This window comes from Acanthopagrus latus, chromosome 13 (genome assembly GCF_904848185.1).
Source record: "Acanthopagrus latus isolate v.2019 chromosome 13, fAcaLat1.1, whole genome shotgun sequence".
NCBI classification, from domain to species: Eukaryota; Metazoa; Chordata; class Actinopteri; order Spariformes; family Sparidae; genus Acanthopagrus; species Acanthopagrus latus.
This window is the reverse complement of record NC_051051.1, coordinates 23855597-23876971: the sequence shown is the minus strand read 5'-3', so window position 1 is coordinate 23876971 and position 21375 is coordinate 23855597. Positions and strand designations below refer to the sequence as shown.

The 21375-nt window shown below is 39.9% G+C and overlaps 2 protein-coding genes across 3 annotated transcripts; both read right to left on the bottom strand.

The window, feature by feature from the left end:
• Positions 1-53: 53 nt before the first annotated feature.
• Positions 54-13615, bottom strand: ddx46 (DEAD (Asp-Glu-Ala-Asp) box polypeptide 46). Of its 2 annotated transcripts, none has more exons than XM_037119996.1 (23): positions 13457-13615; positions 13019-13189; positions 12340-12459; positions 11881-11968; positions 11619-11787; positions 11005-11246; positions 10135-10245; positions 9740-9905; positions 8434-8554; positions 7905-8080; positions 7395-7516; positions 6449-6527; positions 5186-5268; positions 4480-4644; positions 4162-4324; positions 3690-3883; positions 3448-3585; positions 2871-3020; positions 2490-2717; positions 1987-2205; positions 847-991; positions 672-745; positions 54-510 (listed from the first exon to the last, which is right to left on the bottom strand). In XM_037119996.1, the coding sequence occupies exons 1-23, from the start codon at positions 13471-13473 to the stop codon at positions 463-465; spliced, it is 3189 nt and encodes a 1062-aa protein (XP_036975891.1). In that variant the 5' UTR covers positions 13474-13615; the 3' UTR covers positions 54-462. The 2 variants fall into 2 exon arrangements, with proteins under 2 accessions (XP_036975891.1, XP_036975890.1); XM_037119995.1 differs by having other exon boundaries at positions 13439-13589.
• Positions 13616-14275: 660 nt separating this feature from the next.
• Positions 14276-21153, bottom strand: camlg (calcium modulating ligand). Its single transcript, XM_037120164.1, has 4 exons — positions 20789-21153; positions 19570-20027; positions 18817-18882; positions 14276-17837 (listed from the first exon to the last, which is right to left on the bottom strand). Exons 1-4 carry the CDS (start codon positions 20940-20942, stop codon positions 17646-17648), a joined length of 870 nt encoding a protein of 289 aa, XP_036976059.1. The 5' UTR covers positions 20943-21153; the 3' UTR covers positions 14276-17645.
• Positions 21154-21375: the final 222 nt, after the last annotated feature.

The following is a 21375-nucleotide window of genomic DNA, read 5'->3' as shown; positions in this document are numbered from 1 at the left end:
CACAGCATCTATTAGACCGGTTAATGCAAACAGCTGGACAAAAAAACAATTCATTTCCTTAGCAACACACTGTTTTATTGTGAGGAAAAGTAAAAACATCTGGGATCTCTTTGTAAATGATTGGTATGTTTTCTTGTACATACAACAGGGGGAAATATGACAACAACAAAAAATAACATTAAAGAGAACAGGTCATATTTAAAGACATTACAAATGGCTCAATGACACCAGAGGTCTACACAGCATCAGGTCTGATGCTTTTGGTATTTATGGTCTGTCAATATATAAAATCAACTGAAACTAAGGAAAAAAAAAAGAAACATTCACTAAACTTAGGCCATTGAAGGAAAGATTATTAAAAAATATAGACTAAAATATTCTTCAACCACTTTGATGCAACAGTAGAGATGACAGGAGACTGGTGAGAGATGGAAACGCCTCCAGAGAGCCTTGCTTCCTCCTCTACAACACTTTGTACCGGCCTTTGCTCGTCGGCTGATACGAATTTTGCTAAAAAAAAAAAAGGAGGGAAAAAGACAATAAGCGACATCTTTCATAGATATGTGCTGAACACACACCTGCTCTACATATCTAGTGAGAGACAAACTCTCAGACAGGCTCCTTTTTATCTTGATATCAGCATGACATCCAGCAGTGTGATGAATACTTACTAATCTGATGAGCTCCTCTTTGATTAAACGTGTAATCTCTGTTTTGGCTTTCTGTACAGCCAGTTCATTTGCACCTAGACAACAACACATTAATGTACAGTATTAGACATCAGAGGTACATGAAATATTGGCATTCTGGAGAGGAAAATGGAAATATACTTTCCCTGGCACATACTTTCAATAGCCAGGTAGATCTTGCGTTCTCCCTCCTTGGGCTCTTTGCCTGGAGGGAAATAGGTTCCTCTGATGGTGATGGCGGCTTCAGAGTATTCACCGATCCTCTGCAGAGCCTCTTTAGAAGTCACCTTCCACCTGGCCGTCTGAGCAAGAACAGAAAAAGAAAAAGGGGAAATAGCAGATACCAAAGTCTTAAGATAACAAAAGTATTTAAACACACAATCAGCACAGTGACTTGCTTCAACTTCTTTCAACATTTTAAAAACACCCTGAAATCAAAATGATATAATCAGTTTTTATGTTGAGAGATGTAATCCAACGTTTTGATAGTTTCTCAGGTTTGTCTGATGACAGTTGTGAGGCTGTTGTTTGTGTAGCCTCCACTGTCAATCAAATCACATCGACACATTCATGATCAACTGACCAAAACAGAATCTGGATTTATTCCTTTTTCTCTTTTTCACCGTTTTCAGCTGTGACCCATAATAAAAAATCTGTGGAGTTCAGGGGGATTGTTTCTTTACTTGTGAAGTGATGGAAGATATTAATTTTTCTAGATAATGAGGGTTGGTTTTAAAAGATGAATAAATAAACAGAAAGAACAGTTTACAACAACCTAAAATTATATTAGGCAGGTTGAAAGAAATATTTAGTTCTTAGTTTCTTATCAGAACTGCACCACAAACTTTGATCTTAACACTGACTGACAACGACACGACTGTCTCCACGATGCACAAGGGGGCGAGATGTGTTAACATTTTGAGTTTATCTGTAAAATCTGCAGAGTTGTCATTAAAGTTCGTGTGGGCCTGCTGACGAAGCAGATTAGTTGAGCTTTTGAGCGCTAAACACTAAACAAAAAAATAATGGCAAGGAATGTTTTATGTAAGCTTCCTCATTTAATAAAAGGGTGGAATCTAGTAACAAATAAAAATATCTTGGACAGTCAAAGATATTTGAAAAAGTCAAAGAGCTCCATAAAAATGAAACTTCAGATTTAAACCAAAATATTATATATATTATATTTCATATTATCTGTCGCTCCTGGACACTTACGAAGGCAAACTGAACATGACTGAGTAAGACTACAGCTTGTGGTATTAGCAGAACCTCTCATGACAAAGCGCACACTGCTGACCTGAGGGAAGTCGTTGATCTCCAGCTCCTCTTCGTATCTCTTGACGGTCTCAGCCTGTTCAGCCGCCTGCCGCTCCTCCTCCAGCTTCTCCACAGGGGTGTAGTTCAGTTTGGCATTGATCTTCTCCGCCAGCTGCTCCGCGATGGTCTTGGCTGACACAGAGGGGGTCATAATGGTGCCTCCACGCAGGATTGCGTTGGTGGCCTGCTGCATCACGTCCTGTACAGGAAGAGAAAAACAAGTTTGATTTTTGTTGGAGAGCAAGAATACAGAAACATAAAACAAAACAAAAATGAAATAAATGGCAAAAGAAACGAGACATTGACAGCGTCTGTGTATTTCAAGTGAAATAAATAAGAACGTAAGGTCTCTTTGAATAAAATCTATGCGTACTTGGTCCATAGTTCTGTATGCACTGATTAACAGGTAAAACTTGTCTCACGTCTCACCGTGAATACAAACACACTTCCTGCACTGACACATTTAATCTCAGTTGGACGTACCTGAGCCTCGGCGCCCAGGTTCTTCTGAGCGTTGATCTTGAGCGCCAGCCTCTTGGCCATCTCCAGTTTCTGGATGTTTCCTGCAGACGTGGGTCCGAGGCCTGGCAGCCCTCCGGGAACAGATGCAGTTGAGGTAACGGTTCCTGTAGAGCCGGTGGCTGACCCAGGAGCAGACAGATCCTTCACCCTCTTCTTAGAGTTGAACATGCTCTCGATTTGCTCCTCAATCTGAAAAAGGAAAGATAATTCAGATAGATTTGAGCTGGATATTATTAACGAGTATAATTTTGAAATTGTAACTGGGAAACTTAAGATACCATAGAGTAACAGTTGAGCATTTTGTTGCCAGTCACAAACTGTGAAATTTAAATGTTCGCTCACATCCAGGGCTCCGTCCTCGTCATCAGAGTCCTGCAGTCCAAGAGCAGCTTTCTGCAGCTTCTTCCTCTCATTGGCCAAGGCATGCTCTGTCTCGTCAAACTTGAAACCTTTTCCTGAGAAGCCGCTGCTGCTCTTAATGGTCTTACCCTCCTGCATAGAAAAAGGACAGGAGGGAAAAAAAAACAGTAAATTAATTCCTTTGTCAAGAGTTTCCAGCTTATCAACCGGATCTACTTGATAATTGATACAGCACAGCTTATACATATTTACATGTGTTTATTTGCATATTGATGTACTCATTCTAAGCAAATCTTCTTGAGAAATGATGAGAAAATGATGAGTGACATATCCAACAGTGAGTCAGTGCTCTGTAAGTGTAAAGGAAGCCAAACTGGCTGGTTGAAACGTTTAAGAAAAAAAGACAAAACTTAAATCAAGGGACAGCTTCATTTTCACCACACATACACTGTGATAATGACATCTGTAAAGATTTCAGAAATTCAAACAATTTTCTCCCACTGCCACGTGATGCGCGCACACTGTTAACTGTTTTAGACATCCTTTCCCCTCGTCTTACCGCTTTCTGTTGGTCTTTGAAGGAGGCCCAAAGCTGCTCCAGTTCGGGTGGGACAGGAGAGCCGGACAGCTCCAAGGCTTTGATGATGTCACCAGCATAGCGTACCTGATCCTCAGTGATAAAGGTGTAGGCATAACCCTAAAAGAAGGGACAGAACGTAGAGACACAGAAAGATGTTAACGTCCATAGGCTTAAAAATAAGCATCAGAAACACAACACAAATTCAGTTTGAAGAAGCCGACCTTGTTGCCTGCTCGGCCTGTGCGTCCGGCTCTGTGGACGTAGTCCTCATAGTGGTTAGGACAGTTGTAGTTGACCACCAGGATCAGCTGCTTGACGTCCAGACCTCTGGCTGCCACAGAAGTGGCAACCATCAGGCGACATGCTCCATTCTTAAAGTCATTGATGATGCTGTCTCTGTCGTACTGGTCAATTCCTAAGAGTACAGAAAGAAAGGAATTTATGAAATACCAAATATTAGACAGGATTGTCCAGTGGCATTTCTTTCCTCATCAACTTGTTTCCAAACACAAGCATATTCTTCTTAACCAAGCTCAGAAATTTTCTCTTAACCATGTTATCCTTAATGCCTTACACTGAGATTAATAAGTTCAAGTTCAGTCAGAAATGTTTAATTCTGGATAGAAAACTGTGAAATGTAAAAACATCCAGCTAACGAGATGTTATGAGTGCATCCTAAATGTGACCACTCACCTCCATGTAGGGACATGCAGGGGTACGAGGCTTTCATCAGATCTTTCAATAGTGCGTCTGCATGCTCCTGCTTGTCCACAAAGATGATGACTGAACCTTTTTCTTGGTAATGACCAAGCAGCTCCAGTAGCTTCAAGAACTTCTTGTCCTCATCAATCACCAGCTACAGAAACAAATGCAAAATAAGGAGAGGTGAATATGGAGAGTGACGAGGGTCTGATTTGGACTGTGTTATCAGAAAAAAATAATAGGTGAAAATCCAAATATGGCCAATAAATAAAGCATTATCAATGAGCTAGAGATGAAACGTAGATTTACCACATGCTGTTCGACGTCAGAGCAGACGACACTGCGGCCTCCCACCTGGACCTCAATGGGCTTGGCCAGGATCCTACGAGCCAGCGCCTCCATGGCTCTGGGGAAGGTGGCCGAAAACATGACCGTCTGACGGTCTGGACGCACGTTGTCCACAATACGCATCACCTGGGAGAGGGACCAGACGACAACTAGATGTTATTGAATTCTGTAAATTATTATTTTTTTCTTTTTAGAGTATTTCATAACAATCATAATAACTCAACTCAACTTAGTTTGAGACACACGGAGAACAATTCAAGAAAACAAAAATCAATAGAACTTTAACATGATTCTTGCACAAAGCATATAAATTCAAGCACTTTCAATGACCTGTATTTATTTATGTCTACTATTGAAAACTTTCAAAGCCTTGGTTATTAATTCACAAACTTTCAAGGATTTCAAGCACCCATGGGACACCATCATTATACAACTAGTTTCTACCGTCTATGTGAGATAATGGCTTACATAAAGACTGTTTTCAGAGACTAACATCATTGTTATGTAAATTAAATGTTTTACTGACCAACTCATTTTTGCAACTATACTGGACTCATCGTATATGCATTTCCAGATAAATTAAAGCATTTTAAAACAAAACTGTTTGAATACCCAGGAAAGTCAGCAGGCGATACAGAGAAAGAATGAAATATAGTGGGACACCCACCTGTGGCTCGAAGCCCATGTCAAACATCCTGTCTGCTTCGTCCAACACCACATATGTAACTCTGCGCAGGTTGGTGACCCGACCTACAGACCGAGTGAGAGGAGCGAGACGGAAACAGTTAACCACAAATCAAAGTAAGTGCTGCTTTCCTCAAAAAACACCAAATACCAAACACTGACAGCCTTTTTCAGGATACAACTATTCAACATTACTTGACAACAAAACTTCAGCACATTCTTCTGAGAACTAGTTTCAGCTGGCCAGGGTTTTATCTTTACTAATACTTCAAAATGTTTCTCTTTTTTTTAAATTTGTTTTTGGTTGACTCTGATCTTGCGTACCATCTCAGGGGCATGAGGGACCTGTAAAAGTCACAAAACAGCCTCAAGATACAATACAAGAGATGGAGCCCCATCAAGCATTATCTGACCAAGCGCCTTTTCACCTACAAGGGAAACATATTACAGATTACCTCGCATGTGTGGAAACAACAATAATCCCTTCTATTACAATACAATGAGTGCTCAGAGAGCCATTAAAGATTCATACACGTACAATAAAACATGGTCAGCAACAACAATATCACAAAAAGATTTCTGAGTATTTCTTCACATTTTTATGTAAATGCTCAGCGCTGTGCAGGGCTCTACAATGATATTTATTCTCAGGAGCAACATGAGCTCCAAATTAAAGATAATGAGGGAGACAGCTCAGATATTATGGATGTGAGATTTGTGGAAATAACTGGATAATCTCCATCTGTGCTTTGAATATTAAGATGAGCCTTTATCTCCTCTAGGCAGTTTGAATTAATTCACGCAAGTATAAAGTATATAGTAAAACAATGACATCATAGAGCCCTGGATGAGAATTCAAGCTGCTCTGATTTAACATCACAATTTACATATCCTGATACAGAATGTTACAGTACACTTATAAAACATTTTGGTCGTCACTGGCAAGTGAACAATGATCAAGTCACAATTGTGAGGAACCACAGAGGGAGCAGCACCAGATTCACCTACCTGCACTTGCCCTGATCTTCAGGAAACACATCACTGTCTTGTGGATATGACTGATCCCAAAGGTGGTCAAATAATGTCGACAGTTTAGTAAGTGGTACTGACTTGGATCATTATGTTATTTATCATATTGTAACATTTATTACATGCGAGGTAATGAACAAAAGGTTCACAAGGCATTAAAAATGCTTGACAGCCTATCAGAGTAAAGAAGTGAGAGGGTCCAGGTGTGTGAACTCACCGCTGTTGGCCCCCAACATGTCAATCATTCTTCCCGGTGTGCACACAATTATCTCAGCTCCTCTCTTCAGCTCAGCAATCTGGAAACCAACAACAACTGACAGTATTAATGCAACGCTCAAAGTCCAAATGTAAAGGCTGGCGAAAAATAGCAGTTCTTACTTATTTTACAGAACATCTTACAGTTAGTTGGAAATCAATGTTGCAACCAACTATTACCTTATCAGATTAATCTGCTGGTGTTTTTCTTCATTAATAAATTAACTGTTTCATCTAAAAGTACTTCACCAATTAAGCATTGCATTAGTACATGATTGTCTGATGTTTAACGGAAATAATACACGGTGCCAACGATGCAACTTGACCACCGACAGATCAGTCAGAGATTTGGGTGTGTTATGCTTGTAGTGGTTGAAGCAGACACAAGCTGCAAGCGATGAGGAGCAGGCTGCATAGGTATGTTAAAGCTCACTTTCTAAGTGTCAGATTAAAGAAACAAGAAGAAGCATTTTTAATGTGAGCTATGAAGGTGCTGGGTGGCATATTTTGTTAACTTTAGACAGGGACAGACTAGCTGTTTACCCTGACTCTAGTCTTTGTGCTTGTGCTAAGTGAGCTAGCTGCTGGCACTGGACTCATATTCACCATACAGACATGAGTGGTATTAGGATTGTACACTTGCAGATATTTGCCCCTTTCATATCACAGCCAAATAATTTAAGAGATTTAAAGAACTATATTCAACAAAGGACAAAGAATCAAGAAAATAAAACAATAACTTCTGAGTTTGTGTCACAAGTGGAGCTGGTCTTTAACGTAAGTAATGTAATTATAAATGAACAGGATGAGTAAAAGGTGGGACTTGAATGAAATGACAAATTGAATCATTGTATGACAACAAAAGCCCTTGGGATCTAAAATCAAAAGGATTCATTTTGTGTGTTTACCTGTTCGCTGATACCCGTGCCTCCATAAACACACACCACTCTGAGTCCAAGCGGCTTAGAGAACTTCTTACACTCTTTGGTGATCTGCAGAGCCAACTCTCTGGTTGGAGTCATGATTACCGCTGTTGCAGAAGAAGGAAAACATGATGAGAATAGAGTATTTGTTCATTTTTGAATATCTTGAGCACTTCTGTTTTCACAATATTTATGAATACGTGATGTAATATATTTTACCAAGAATATTAACTGAGATAAAATCGATTTTTAGGATGGCTGATGAAGATGAGCAATGCTATGGAAGCACAAAACAGCCAGAGGGTTATTAAAATGAGTCCTATTTTAGTCTTCCTTTGACCTATATTCGGGCCTTAAACCACATCCTGCAATCCTAGTTCTTAATTTCTGTCTCAAACTACATCAGTTATTCATTTATTCCATTTGAATAGGGTCAATAAAAACAGGAAACATTACTGTCAGAGTGATGGCAGTATGAAATGATTTATTCCTTACAGATTGGTCCCTCAGACTCCTCTAGAGGCCTCTGGTCCATAATGTGTCGGAACATGGGCAGAAGGAAGGCGATGGTTTTCCCGCTGCCGGTCTTAGCGATGCCGATGAGGTCTCGGCCAGACATGATAGCAGGGATTGCCTGAGCCTGGATGGGGGTGGGCTTCTCATAGCCGTGCCTACGTGCATTACAGAGAAAGGAATTTACAGAAATATGAGTTGTTGTTTTATGGTCAGAAAGTTTAAAATATTGCACACAATCTGCATCTGATTTTTATTAATAATGTTATAACACAAAAGACATTACCTCCTGCATTACCTTCAAATTCATATCCAGTTGAATTTATTTCATATTTCGAAAACATGAGCTCCCGCACGTGAACCTAAATCAGTGCTCGAGCCATTTACACACAAACTGCCTGCCTCACTATCTTTTTAGGATCATCTTTTTGTGACTTTCTATTGGCAAAATCACTGATAAATCACTCTCTTGCCACTCATCACACTAGCAGTCACCATGAGTCAGACTCACTTCTTCATAGCACTGAGGATCTTCATAGACACTCCACACTGCACCCAGGTCTTGATGGGTTTGGGACAGCCCTTCCCTTTGACGATAATCCCTTCCAGTTCCAGCCTGAATGCATTCACATCTGTAGTGATTACAACATGGCAAAAAGAGGATGTTCAATAGGCAGTGAATGCTCATAAATAAAGATATTCTAAAATATACAATGCATGTGAGCTGATACAATTTGCTTGTTTAACTGATGAAAAGTTGTGAAAACTGTTTTATTTTATTTAACGTTACCACCATAAATTAATAAAAAGGTGTGTGCAGCAGAGTCAGTGCCTTATCGTAAAGCTTCCACGTGAAAACAACACTACTGTAAATTAAAACAAGCACAAAAGGCACTGCAGTGGATACATTTTTTGTTTTTGTAATGTGATGTCTTGAATAGATGCAGCTTTTCATTTGTAGTCTGCTGTAGTCTGATTATTTCTGAATGAAATGGGAATTTAAATGATGAAAAGTAATAAGAGATCATTAAGGATGCCATACACTGAGATGCATCCAGAATCATTTTGCCTTCAGATCGCTGACAGCTGCTTCATACTCGAATTGTGGGGCCATTGATGATTCACATGTTTATTTAATAGATCACATTAATGCTCAGTAAGGCTGCTCTAATATACAAGCCTGATCCCTTCCCATCTCTTATTGAAGCAGGTGACTTCTGTTTGTCCTGAGTTTTTATTTTTATTTTAATGTTGACAATCAACGGAAAACATTTAATGAATATATTAAACCAAAATATGGACAAACACCACTGACTGACTAAATTATTGCCACTGTATAAATAGAACCAATCCTTCATTTTAGGTCTTAGCATTTTTTATTACTTCACATATTGTCAGGCTTTAACATTTTTGACATTGTATCTACTATGATAGCTGAGTTTAAATATTTTCTGTCGTATTTCATCCCTTAAACAAAATCGAACTAATTGCTGAATGTCAATGTTACATAAAGAACTTCTTCAAAAGAAAAGTACAAAAACAAAAAAGGTTTTCTCACTTAGATAAGGAAATATCTGATCAAAGAATAAGTAAACAGGCCTATAAATATGATCAAATAATGAACTTAAACTTCACTTTTGATACCTGACATTTCATACACAGCCCAAACCGCCAGGCATATCTTTGTACACACTGACAGCAGAAGCTTGTATTTCAATGTGTACAGCTAGATGACTTTTGTACAAAACACATTATATAAATGTCCTCTCAATTCTACTCAGTGGTGGGAGAAGAGCCAATCAATTTGATTAACTGACCTTCCTGAGTCATCCTGGTGAGCTCGGGGACCTCCACGTAGAAGTTCTTTCGGTATTGCTCGTATTGGATCTTCCCGTGGTCGACAGGCTCGAGGACCTTCCTCTGTTTGGTCTGGAAGCCCGTCAGAGCCGTCTGCAGATCCACCTCCTCCTCCTCTGATGAGTACTGTCAGACACATTGTTAATGTTGTGAATAGTCAGAAGTGTGTTCCATCAGAAGAAGTTCTTCAACTGATGACAGATTAAATCAGAATCTCTACTTTATGCACAAAACAGAAAGAAAATGCTTTAACATTTAAATTTGAGAGAGCACTCATGTTGCTTAGGTAAAGGATAACTTATAGCTGATGACAAATCAACAAAACATTGTTAGGGGCTACAAACAAAAAACTCACTTCCATAGCATCCTGGTCATTCTCCATCAGCTCACCCTTCTTCTTGTGAGTGTGGGGTCCTTTTTTGGTTTTAACAACTGTCACCACTTTAGTTACTGTCATTGCTCCTTTCTGTTGAAATGTTAAACAACAAAACACACATTTGTTGACAACTGACAGAAAAGAATACAAATGTTTTACAGTCAATGCAAGGATAACACGGAGCTTGCATATGGTAAGATGTAGGACTATGACTAGCTGTAGGATATTTTTGATTGATTGTATTTAAATGTATGATCCTCAGGAGGTTCTGACACTTTTGGCTTTTAAAAGACACTGTTTAATGCATATTTTGATATGTTCTTCTGTTTGGTCAGTGAACCAATTAGTGATTACACTCATCTCTATGAGGCTGCAAAAACAATGATACCTCTTTAGAAAAAAAAAAAAATCGTTATTGTTTTTTTAATTAAACAACCTAGACACATAGGTACAGAAAAAGTCACTAAACATGTACTTTGTAATTGTGTTGAACTGTGCAGCCTTGGGTTAAAATCGGAGTGTCCATGTGTTTTAATTGCAGTTAAAACAATTTCACAAATTGATTTTGGATATCTAGGTATCAAAAATACTTGTGTGAATTGTGTACAGCTAATCAGAGCGACAGTATGTAATTCTCAATGTTGCTGTGGTTCTTTCCAGTTTCGTATAGAGTTAAACTATAGTGCTCATTATTCAAAGTCACTGAAATGATTAGCTGCTACTTGTGGCTGCATGTGAGATTGCCCTTTAACATCGTTTAAAAACGACATTTCGTAACCATGACAACATTTAACATCAGAGGACTGGTCCCTGGGCTTAAGTGATGCTGTAATTTCCCCTCACACTCACCTTATCATTTCCTCTTACGCCTCCCATGTTGAACTTCTTCACCTCCTGTTTCACCTCCTCCATGTAGGCGTCCAGAGGATCCACATCATCCTCCTCGGCCTGCTGCTCCATTGGGGTCTCCTTCTCCTTCTCACCATCCTCTGTCTTTTCCTCCTTTATCTCCTTCTCTTTTAAGTCCCCCTTTCCTTCCACGTCTTCATCGTCGTCGGCCTCCATTGGAGCTGAAATATCCTCGTCATCATCTGCAATGAAGAGTAAGATGCAATGTGAGGCTAATGTTTGTGCTAATAAGTTTATAGTGTTGATTAACTACTTACAAATACCTAACATTTGCTGGCTGCTTTGTTTTTACCAAGACAACAGTAAAACATATCAACGTGTAATGGGAAATAATAATAATCAATGGTTCACCTGACAATTAAAAAAATATTTAAGAAGTGAGATATTTAGGAGCATTTTGGGGAATCAGGAGAATTTGTCATCTCATGTATTCACCAGGGAGAATTAAACTCACAATCTTACACTTTCAGATCAAACACTCTAACTACAGGACAAATTTAACTGAGTTACTACAGCTCACTCCGAGTAAGTTGTTTATAACAGTGCTTCCTCACCATCATCATCCTCCAGGCTCCACTTCTTGCCCTGCTTCATCTCCTCCAGTTCTTTCTTGATCTCGCCGATGTTTTCGATGGCCTTCTTCCTCTGCTCTTCCCTCCACTTCTCCACACGCTCCTTCCGCTTCCTCATCTCCTCCTCCAGCTTGTTCTGGTCAAAGTCTTGCTGCATGAAAAAAATTAAGATCATAAACATTTCAACCATCTACTATATGGTGATGTTTCAGAGGTTATCAAGAACTGAATACATGGCACTTACATCTTCGACTTTCTCATCCTCTTTCTCCTCTTTAATCTTTTTCTTGTCAGATACAGGATCAACGCTGTCTTTCTCTCTGCTCCTTGACCTGTGGGAAAGAGGGCATTAAAGAGAATACTATAAAAAGGTAGCATGTGAAAATTAATCTTGAACTTGAGAAAATCTGCAAGGCTTTTGACGGAAAACCTTCCCATTAAAATTATATGTCAGTATGTTAACGAGAAGAGTGTTGCTGTTTCATAAAAAGGCGTAAACTACCTTCATCTGGTTACTGTACATACAGTATCTGACTCAGAGCTGTTTTGACAAATTTTAATCTGCCACCTAGTGTGTCCACATGTGCTTCTAAAATATGAAAGCTGCACCAAAAAGAAGAATTCGTTCATAAATTACACTCAGTGCTTTCAGGTGTTGCAACCACTGTCTGTCTTGACATGTTTGAATATATGAAAACCTCACTTTTCCTCTCTCCTGCTCTTGCTGGGGCTACCAGATCGGGACCTCCTTGCTCGGGTCCTGCTGCCAGACCTCCTCCTCTCTCGGCTCCTGGACCTCCTCCTTTCTCTGCTCCTGGAGCGTCTGGATAGCAAAGGCAAACACAAACACATGATGTGAAAACATAAATAACAGAGCGCGACAATACTGATCCTTTTCACTTTTTAATCTCAAATGATTTGTCCATTGTGCACACATCACAGGTCCAATCCACCAAAAATTGTTTACTGTAATGAACACAAGCATCTAAAAGTAAAACTTCAACATGTCTGCTGCAGATGATCATGGTTTATTCTGTCACAGGTACAACAAATAAATATGAATCTAGTTGTGATGTTGCTGCAGCAAAACAGTTCTCTTCCATGCCTCTTCTTCAGTCTTATATAGAATATCTAGCACTGCACAACTCTGAAAAACTGCATGAACGTGGTAAAATCAAAAGCTACCACTGGTTACACTGAAATGGTAGAGAAAACAACATGTGGTCTGAGATTTCATCAGCACTTTCATTGCTGCCCTGCAAAGCTGTAAATACAAACAGACCTGAACCCACTTGCAGCCATGACACCGTTTATATAAACAGCTGCAGTTTCTCTCTTTGTCACTCATGTGTTGTCAATAAGCGACAGCACAGAGCACCCACCTGGCTCGTTTTCTGTCTCTGGACCGGGACCTGCGGCGGTCCCGGCTCCGTGACCGCTCTCTCCTGCTTCGGTCTCGGTCCCGCTCGTCTTTCTTGGAGCGTTTGTCCGGGGAGCGACTCTTTGATCGGCTACCTGACCTTCCACGAGACGCCGAGCGCTTCCTGTAGTGTCTGAGGACCAAGCAGAATAACAATCATCTTAATTAATATATAGTTACAATTATAGATAGTTACAATTCATATTAATTCAGACTCCACGGCTATGTGGGATTGACTGCTGACTGATATGCACTAACATCAGACTGTCGTAGCTAGCATGCTAACCGAAGTTAGCCAGCGAAATTAAAACGGCTCAAATTTAGCAGCCATAGCAGTTAGTCACAATCTGTTCAAACGAAGATAAAAAAACACTTTATTGACCTGATATTTCCGACATACCTCGACTCGCGCCCCATCGCTATTCCACCAAGTTAGGTGTCTAAATAAAACTCAAAGTAGTTCACAGAAAATGACGACTGTAGTGCGGTGAGCGGTTGTTTGTGCCTTTCAACCTGCACGTAAGAAAACTGCGACACCTCAATGCACAAACTCGTGCAGTGAGCAGCGTAGAGCGCCACCACGCGGCGGGAGGTCAGAAGACACGCAACAACAGAAAAGCAACTGGTCCAGAGGCACCAAGAGGAACAGAAACTTACATCGGATCTGAGGTGGTACTGGAAGTAACCTCCACCAATCAAACACACTTTATTGATGTTATTGATATTGATATTGATACACTATTATTGATATTATTGATATAGAATAGAATTACTTTATTGATCGTGCTTAAAAAACATGGAATATTATGAAAACAAAAGCAGTTGTAGAGAGTAATGCACAACAATTGCAATTAAATGAATAGTATACACGATAAAGAGCAAATGATAGAAAAGCAATAAAGATTTTAAAAAGGATAATATAATATAATATAATATAATATAGAAATGCATTTATTTGATGTAGTCTGTAAAACCATGTGGTGCCTTTAAAGACAGATGGAGGATTATTTTGCCAATACCAATTTATATCTTTGTATTCAAAATCCAAGCAAAATTACACAATGCAATGTATGAACCAATAATGGTTCACTGTAATGTAGCTAAGAGTCTCAAGTATTTAACTGTCATGGGAAAGTTTATTATTGTGCACTGCCTCAGTCATATAACCCCACAAACAAAATAAATTAAGCAAGTGAGAGTCAAGAAAAAAAAAACAGAGTCTGTCACACAAGTAGTATTTATTTGGTTTGAATTTTTCAGTTAATCATTCCGGTGTATGTTTCATGTTTACATCATGTTAACACTGAAGTTGTTTCTGAAGTTCAAATATGTATGACACTTTAAGAGCCATTAAAAACAGGTATTCTGTAAACATTATCAAAAACAATCAAGTAGGTCAGACGAGTTGTAGGATAAATCACACAAATTCATTTACATGAAAAAAAAAAATATTCACACTAATAAATTAATTTGGATGAAGTTAAAAGGTACAGAGAGCGGACATAACCACACAGAAGTAGAGTATATATGAAATATGTATGAATGAAGCAGAGCGGGACACATCACCAGAATTACTCGACACAAATAAACTCCCTCTGGCTCACACTTATTTACGGTAAAAACCCAAATCATTCCCGTCAACCTCACTTCTCGATTTGTATTTACATTGTAGGAGGTTTACTGCGTGTTCAAGCTCATAGCCGTGCAAATTAACACACTCCACATTCAAGGATTAAATGCTTCTTTTGACTCCACAACGTAAACTAAACGAGGAGAACTTGTCCATAACACAGGTGGACCCTTCTGAACACTGGAGAGAAGATCTTAACAGAAAATATGACATAAAGATCTGTCCATGAGCAAATCTGTCACAACACAAACACATATGATTCTTATCCACCAATTAAAGGAAAGTTCAAGCTTTCAAGACACCAGTTAAGTAATAATATTAGGATAAAATAATTTGCTTGATCGATAAAGGTTAGTTCTTCAGTTGATGGATGAAGAATTCAGCCTCTTTTGTTCGTGCAAGACAACAATACTACAAAAAAAAACATTATCACGGGGAGACACCACAGTGAAAAATGTTTCTTCATGCACAAGTCAAAGGTGTTTTATATCTCAACCCCCAAAACACATAATTGTGTATTTCTGTAATGGCCGTTTTCGTCAGCAGTGCTTGCTTACTTTTTTTTAAAGGCAGTTTTTAGTTTTTAGAAAATGTTTCTGTTTTATGAAGTGATAAAAAGACATCTAACATATGTCCTGTGAAAACCTTTGACTTTTAAAATCAAAAGGAGAATTTGAAGCCAGGTTATATTCAATGTTCAGATTTCTGTATATGCAAATTGGTGCATTTAAACCAGATAATGCCTCTTTGCCATTGAAACTGCCAAATTTCATGAAACGTGCATACAAAAAATATTTGTCTTAATGTAAGCAATCAGGTGAGGAAGTTTAATGGTGAAATTTATTAATTAACATTTGTTACCCTATTCACCTGTAGTGTCTCCCCCTAGATACTCAAACTATTTACCACTTTTAATTTCCAAATAAGCACGTGCTGGAAGGCCACGTGAGTCTCAATGTTTCTTGCACTCTGACACCTTCAAGTAATGAGCCGAGTTTGATCCTATGCAGAAAAATTTCATTTGTCTTCAATCACTTTCTGTACTTCTGCCATCTCTCTTCTGTACTACCCCCATGTCAAGATATTAAAACGGTAATCAAAGCTCTTGATCTCAGCTTATTGTGATGAATATATAGAGCAGTCTCTGACATAACCAACAGAATCATACTCCTCCAACTAGATCGTTAGTGTGTTAAAAATGACCACAGATGGCTATAAAAATGTGGCTGTGCAGCCACGTGGGATGTCAGCATCGACCTGCATACGGCTGATGTTTGTATGGCAGAGCAGAGGGAAGGACCACATGTTAAAAAGTGCCAGATCTGAGATTAAACAGAACTCACAAAAAAGAAGAAATAATTAAAGGTCCTCTTGCGACTAATCACAGAGCAGAGAGTTTTACAAAGCAAGTGTTTTGTCGGACCTCCGTGACGGTTGCCATCTCTGACACTACAAAACTTCCAGGTTGTCAACATTGTGACAGATCAGCAGAGGAAATGAGATTATTAATAAAGGGACTAAGAAGCCGTCTACTGATGCTCCTATTGTCTAACCCTTTAGCTTAATTCAGTCAGTGACTGTTAATCATAACGGATCAAAAACCTCACTACACCTCGTCCCTCCAAGAGTCAGTGTGGTTCATTCAGTTGTCATATAGTCAGTTCAGTTAATTTTACACTGAACGGTTGATTTTGCTCAGCAGGCTATCAGACTTCAGATTCAGGTTTCAGCTGTATAGTAAAAGTTACATAATCTCACTTTAAGTAAATGTTTCCACTCAAATAATGTGAGTTTTTAAAGTCGTGTTTTTGCAACCCTGTATTGGTTTAACTCCACATTTTGCTGCAGTGACGTAGAAGCGTACTCAAAGACGTGTCAGTAAATCGTGACATCACTGTTGGATGTGGTTACCATACTTGCTGACCCTCCCAGTTTTCACTGCCCTCTCCCTCCTTTTTCTTCCAGGATCCCGATTTTCAAAGTGATTAAATATTACTTTAAGCCACAGATTTACACAAGTTTACACTAGAGATCGAAGTATACTACACTGTTTCATGAGAATTCAAACTAAAATACATGTGGCAAAAAAATGCTGTTGCAGTTTACTTTTTAATTGTTTTTGTCATTATTAATTCTTTAAATAAACACAGTTCCTGAATCTCAAATTTTTCAGAAAACCCACTTTGATTTCGTAATCCTCCCTATTTCTGCGCTTTCAAGGTCGGCAAGTATGGTGGTTACATGTGAAATACCCTTAAAATCTTCAGTCAGAGAAGCAGCAATGCATTGCAGTTCAGCCTGATGATGAGTTACTCTCTGAAATTTCAGTTTGTGAAGAGTTTTTCTTCTGTAACGCAAAGCACTGGAGCGCACAGGTTTGATTATTCTGTGTGATTTAGCATACATCTGCCATGTTGTGATGTGAATCTGATTTCTGCAGAATCAGTCATGTCAGTTTCAGATGTCAGCCCCTGAGGGACTCCAGTGTTTCCCATTCACATGTTCAGCAGCTTCCAGACTGATGATAAACTGAACTACTGTCCGCTCTTAGATACGACATTTACCATTTTCTGTGCTCAACCTTACGTAATGATATCACTCAGCACGATGAATTCCACTGTACATCTTTCTCACAAACAAACACTTTTCTGTTTCTCAGCTTCAGCGCGGGGAAAAAAAAAAAAAGACTTGTAATCTGTAATCTGATCTGTAACAAACTCTGAACTCGCTGCTCACATGTTGGTTGACCTTAGTGGAATCCTGAAGCGCTGAATTAATGAGCACTCGTCCAGCTGACGTGCAAATCTTCCCTGATGACAAGGCAGCGAGGATTTGTTGACAGACTGTCGACGACAAAACAACGTCAGCCGGCGTAAATGACCCTGTCTCGTTCCTATGGGAGACGTTAGAAGAGGACGTTGAAAAAGGGAGGCGAGGTTAAAGAGATCTTCCTGGTCCATCAGGGAGTCTCTGAGCCAAAGAGCTGCAGGATCTCGTGCGAGATGATGAAGGTGAAGAAGTAAACACAGAGGTCGGCGAACACGTCACCCATCCTCCTGTAGGTGTCCATGGAGCGGTTGATGACCTCAGCGGGGATGCCGGAAAGAAGCAGGGCAGCGGTCAGCACAGTGGTCTGGGCCTTCTTCTCTACCTGGAGGAACAAGAAGATTAAAAAAACTGCACGGAATCAAGTCAGAAAAATTAACTATTCATGGTGGAGTGAGGAAGAGCTGAGGAGAGAAGCTGCTCTGTAGGCCGGTAGAGACGACAGCAGGGTGAACAGACTAGATGCACAAACAATACGATGCTGAAACGAGTGATCGTTGTGTCGGAATAAATTCATCCAATTTATTTTTCTTTTGTAGTTAATAAACTAAATGTTAAGTCCATGAAATGTCAACAAATTAATAAGCACTCACATTTTTGCTGATAAATGACTCAATGTTACAGTCTCATGTTTTGACTTAGTTTAGCTTTGCATGTAGACTGACAGAAACAGCCAGCCCAGCTCTGTCCAAAGTTAAAAAACACACCCACCAGAACTGGTTATACGAACCGTATATCTAAACCAGTTTAATTAGTTTAAATATGTACATAAAAACAAAGAGTTCTGGTGTCAGAGGGAGTTTCAGGAACTACTTCTTGGCAGAACCGGTGACTTCCTGGAGCCACCAGGTGATACTGAAAAAGAGAGAGAGACAAAGACCCAAACAGGCAGCTAGTAGTATTTATGCTACGCTAAGCTTCTGAGAGCTGTTTCAATCTTCCTATCTGACTCTCAGAAAGAAAGCAAATAAGCACATTTTTTTTCCTCCCATTGAAAAATAATCTAAAATAACAATGATAATCACTGTGGGTGTGTCCAGCAGTGACAGAATCAGCAGCCATGGCACAAGGACATCAGAGGAACAGCAGTGGGTCACATCTAGATAGGACCGTAATCATGAAAAAACCTTTTTGAACCTTTGCCAAAATCTTGTATGTCAATTTCCACACTGACACCTCCAAAGTGTCTCTTCACATCCATCATTAAAATGATTACTTTCTGTAGGCAGATCAACCTGTCCACATGTGTGTCACACATAAGTCTGTGAGAGGACGGGATCACGGAATATCAAGTGCACACTCACCTTTGGAAAGTATTTGGACAACCCCATGTAGGCCAGTTCCAGGGTCAGAAATGGAGCAAATATTGACTAGAATGAAAAAAATAATTAGAGTCACATAATAACAAAATTATGTTTCTGGTAGTCAGACATATTATTATCAAATCTGGGCCAATATCAGTAAACACTTACTCTCATGAACGTGGCTCTACTGTTTTGTGATGCTTTAATGATTTTAAATCATGTTGCTGAGGTCGCCTGTGTTGTCCCGTAACTGTGTTTTATACTTTTAATGTTTATCTTCTTAACAGAGATGTTTTCTCTGCCTGCGGACTGCAGATGCAAATAAGCTTATGGCTAACTCTGCTACAGCTGATAAGCTGTGCACTCAAACAAATAAATAAAACCAGATAACAACAGTGAATGTGACAACACCACAAAATGAATGTATGTAAAAATAAAAACACATTGCATTTTCAGAGCTCGCACAGGTCTCAATCTTTCTTATCAACATGTTTATTTTAGAAGCTTTTAATAGTATATTTTTTACTGACCCTGAATGTCATGATATGTTCATTTTGCTCTTATTTTCAGGTAGTGCAGGTCTGTACTGTTGAGTTTGAATAAGAGCTCAGATATATATAAAACCTGAATTATTCATTTAAGGCCCTTGGGTGACTTCAGTGTGTGCACTGTCATCAGTTAAAATGTAAAAAGAGGCATGAGCTTATCTCACATTCATCATATCAACACAGTGTCTACAGCGAGCAGACTCACCAGATACCTGCAGACAAAAACCCTAACAAAAACAGCGAGGAGGATGCTGCCGATGAGCCTGAAGATTCTGAAGGGATCAAACTCCTCTGTTTCCGACCCTCCATCCTGGGCCGGCTTCTCATTGGCCAGCTGACCCCGCAGTTTCATAGCATCATCAAATCGGGACAGGTACTTCTGGAGGCCTCGACGAGGGGAGCCGCTGATGTCGTCCGACACCCGCTCCCCCCTCGGCCTCTGTCGGATCCCTACGTCATCTTCCAGAGAGCCTCCGTGTGGCTCACAGATGCCTGGAAGAGGGGAGCCCCTCCTCTCCGGGGTGGCGCTTTGAGAGCGGCTGCTGAGCCCCGAAGCCTCTGGCAGGAAGGGAGACGGTCTCGGGGAAGAAGACGACGACCAGGGCTCTGTCCTGTCGAGATCGAGGTGGAAGTGGGGCTCCGTGGGACGCCGGGTCACTCCAGCTGCAGATTGAAGACAACTTTAGATTAAACTACTGAGGATGGGTCTGTGCCATCCTTTCACACTTTAATTTTGATGTAGGGTTTAAAACACAAATACATTAAATGAGCCATCATGTTCAATGGAACTGTTATGTCTAGTATTTATTAAGGATGTAAATCGCAAGTTTGATCACGATACCATATCATGCTGATTCTTTGGATGACGATACGATATTTGCTGATATCACAGTTTTTAACAATGCGATTTCAATTCGATTTCGACACAGGAGCCTGCGATCAGTATGAGATCATATGCCCATTTAACACAATCAGCCACATTTATATCCGATCACAAAAAGCAGCTAAAATATGATTTGACAATGTTATCGTAACCTTATTTTAATAATCGTTCCAGACATTTAAGTGGAAAACAATCTGTTCTTTGTGATAAAAACAAAGCACTATTTAGAAAGAAGTTCTGAGTGGAGGGAAGACAGTGACACAGACGTTTCAAAATAAATGCGTATTTTAAGGATGGTGGTGACATGACTCTCTGTTCTCACTCTGCATAGATGCTATTGGATCACTTATTACTGAATCGATATATCGATCCGGATCTTTGTGTCGTTATACCCGTAGTATTTATAATCCATCTGTCCTGCAGATGATCTGTGTGGCCATCTACAATCACGTCATCCTGATTGTATAATACTGAATTTTTTTGCTATGTTGGAGTGGCTAGCTCTTCCTGACGTGTCATTATTGCGGTTGTCAAAGCGTACCGTTGATTTCCGAATCGTTTTTGGTGTATCCAACGATTCTGTTCATCCTGTCTTCTGAATTCATGAGCAGTTTTCTCCTCCGGATCTCTGCTCTCCTCTGCGCCGCCGACATGGAGCCTGCCTTCTCCTCGCTGCTAGCATCTGCGGACTCCATGTTGGAATAGATGAACGTTAACTACAAATGTAATTCACCGCACATTTAACACACACACACGCGCGCGCGCAAAAACAGCGTTTCAAGTGCTCACAGGAGACGACACAAAAGCCTCGGCTAACTGAATTAAACGGTAAACACGAGCGAGCGCTGGCTGAGGAGGGGGCGCACGGTGATGACGTCACCGCCGAGCATGACAAAGAGGTTTGGGCTGTTTTAAAGCCCTCAACGCTGACTTGCAGGAAACAGAGGCGTGTGTCTGTTTGGTGAGGTGCGCATGATGTGCTTTTAGTGCACCTGAAACCGAAAGAAAACAGGCCAGACTAAAAAAAAAATCCCTGAATGAACAGGGGCAGGCTGAGTGAGTTGGAGGGTGACACCATGCCACCCATCACCAAAACAATGCACACCACCTTTGGCTCGGAAAGAACTG

Bases quoted from the DNA above. Each gene is read 5' to 3' on its own strand.
- ddx46 (XM_037119995.1), bottom strand. From the start codon at position 13,473: ATGGGGCGCGAGTCGAGGTATGTCGGAAATATCAG. The intron at 8,081-8,433 runs GTGAGTCTGACT...TAATGCACGTAG, and splicing joins ATCCTCAGTGCTATGAAGAA to GCACGGCTATGAGAAGCCCA. The intron at 992-1,986 runs GTCAGCAGTGTG...GTTCTTGCTCAG, and splicing joins AGATCAACGACTTCCCTCAG to ACGGCCAGGTGGAAGGTGAC.
- camlg (XM_037120164.1), bottom strand. From the start codon at position 20,942: ATGGAGTCCGCAGATGCTAGCAGCGAGGAGAAGGCAGGCTCCATGTCG. The intron at 18,883-19,569 runs GTGAGTCTGCTC...TTTTCATTCTAG, and splicing joins TTTTTGTCTGCAGGTATCTG to TCAATATTTGCTCCATTTCT. The intron at 17,838-18,816 runs GTGAGTGTGCAC...TTGTTCCTCCAG, and splicing joins TGTCCAAATACTTTCCAAAG to GTAGAGAAGAAGGCCCAGAC.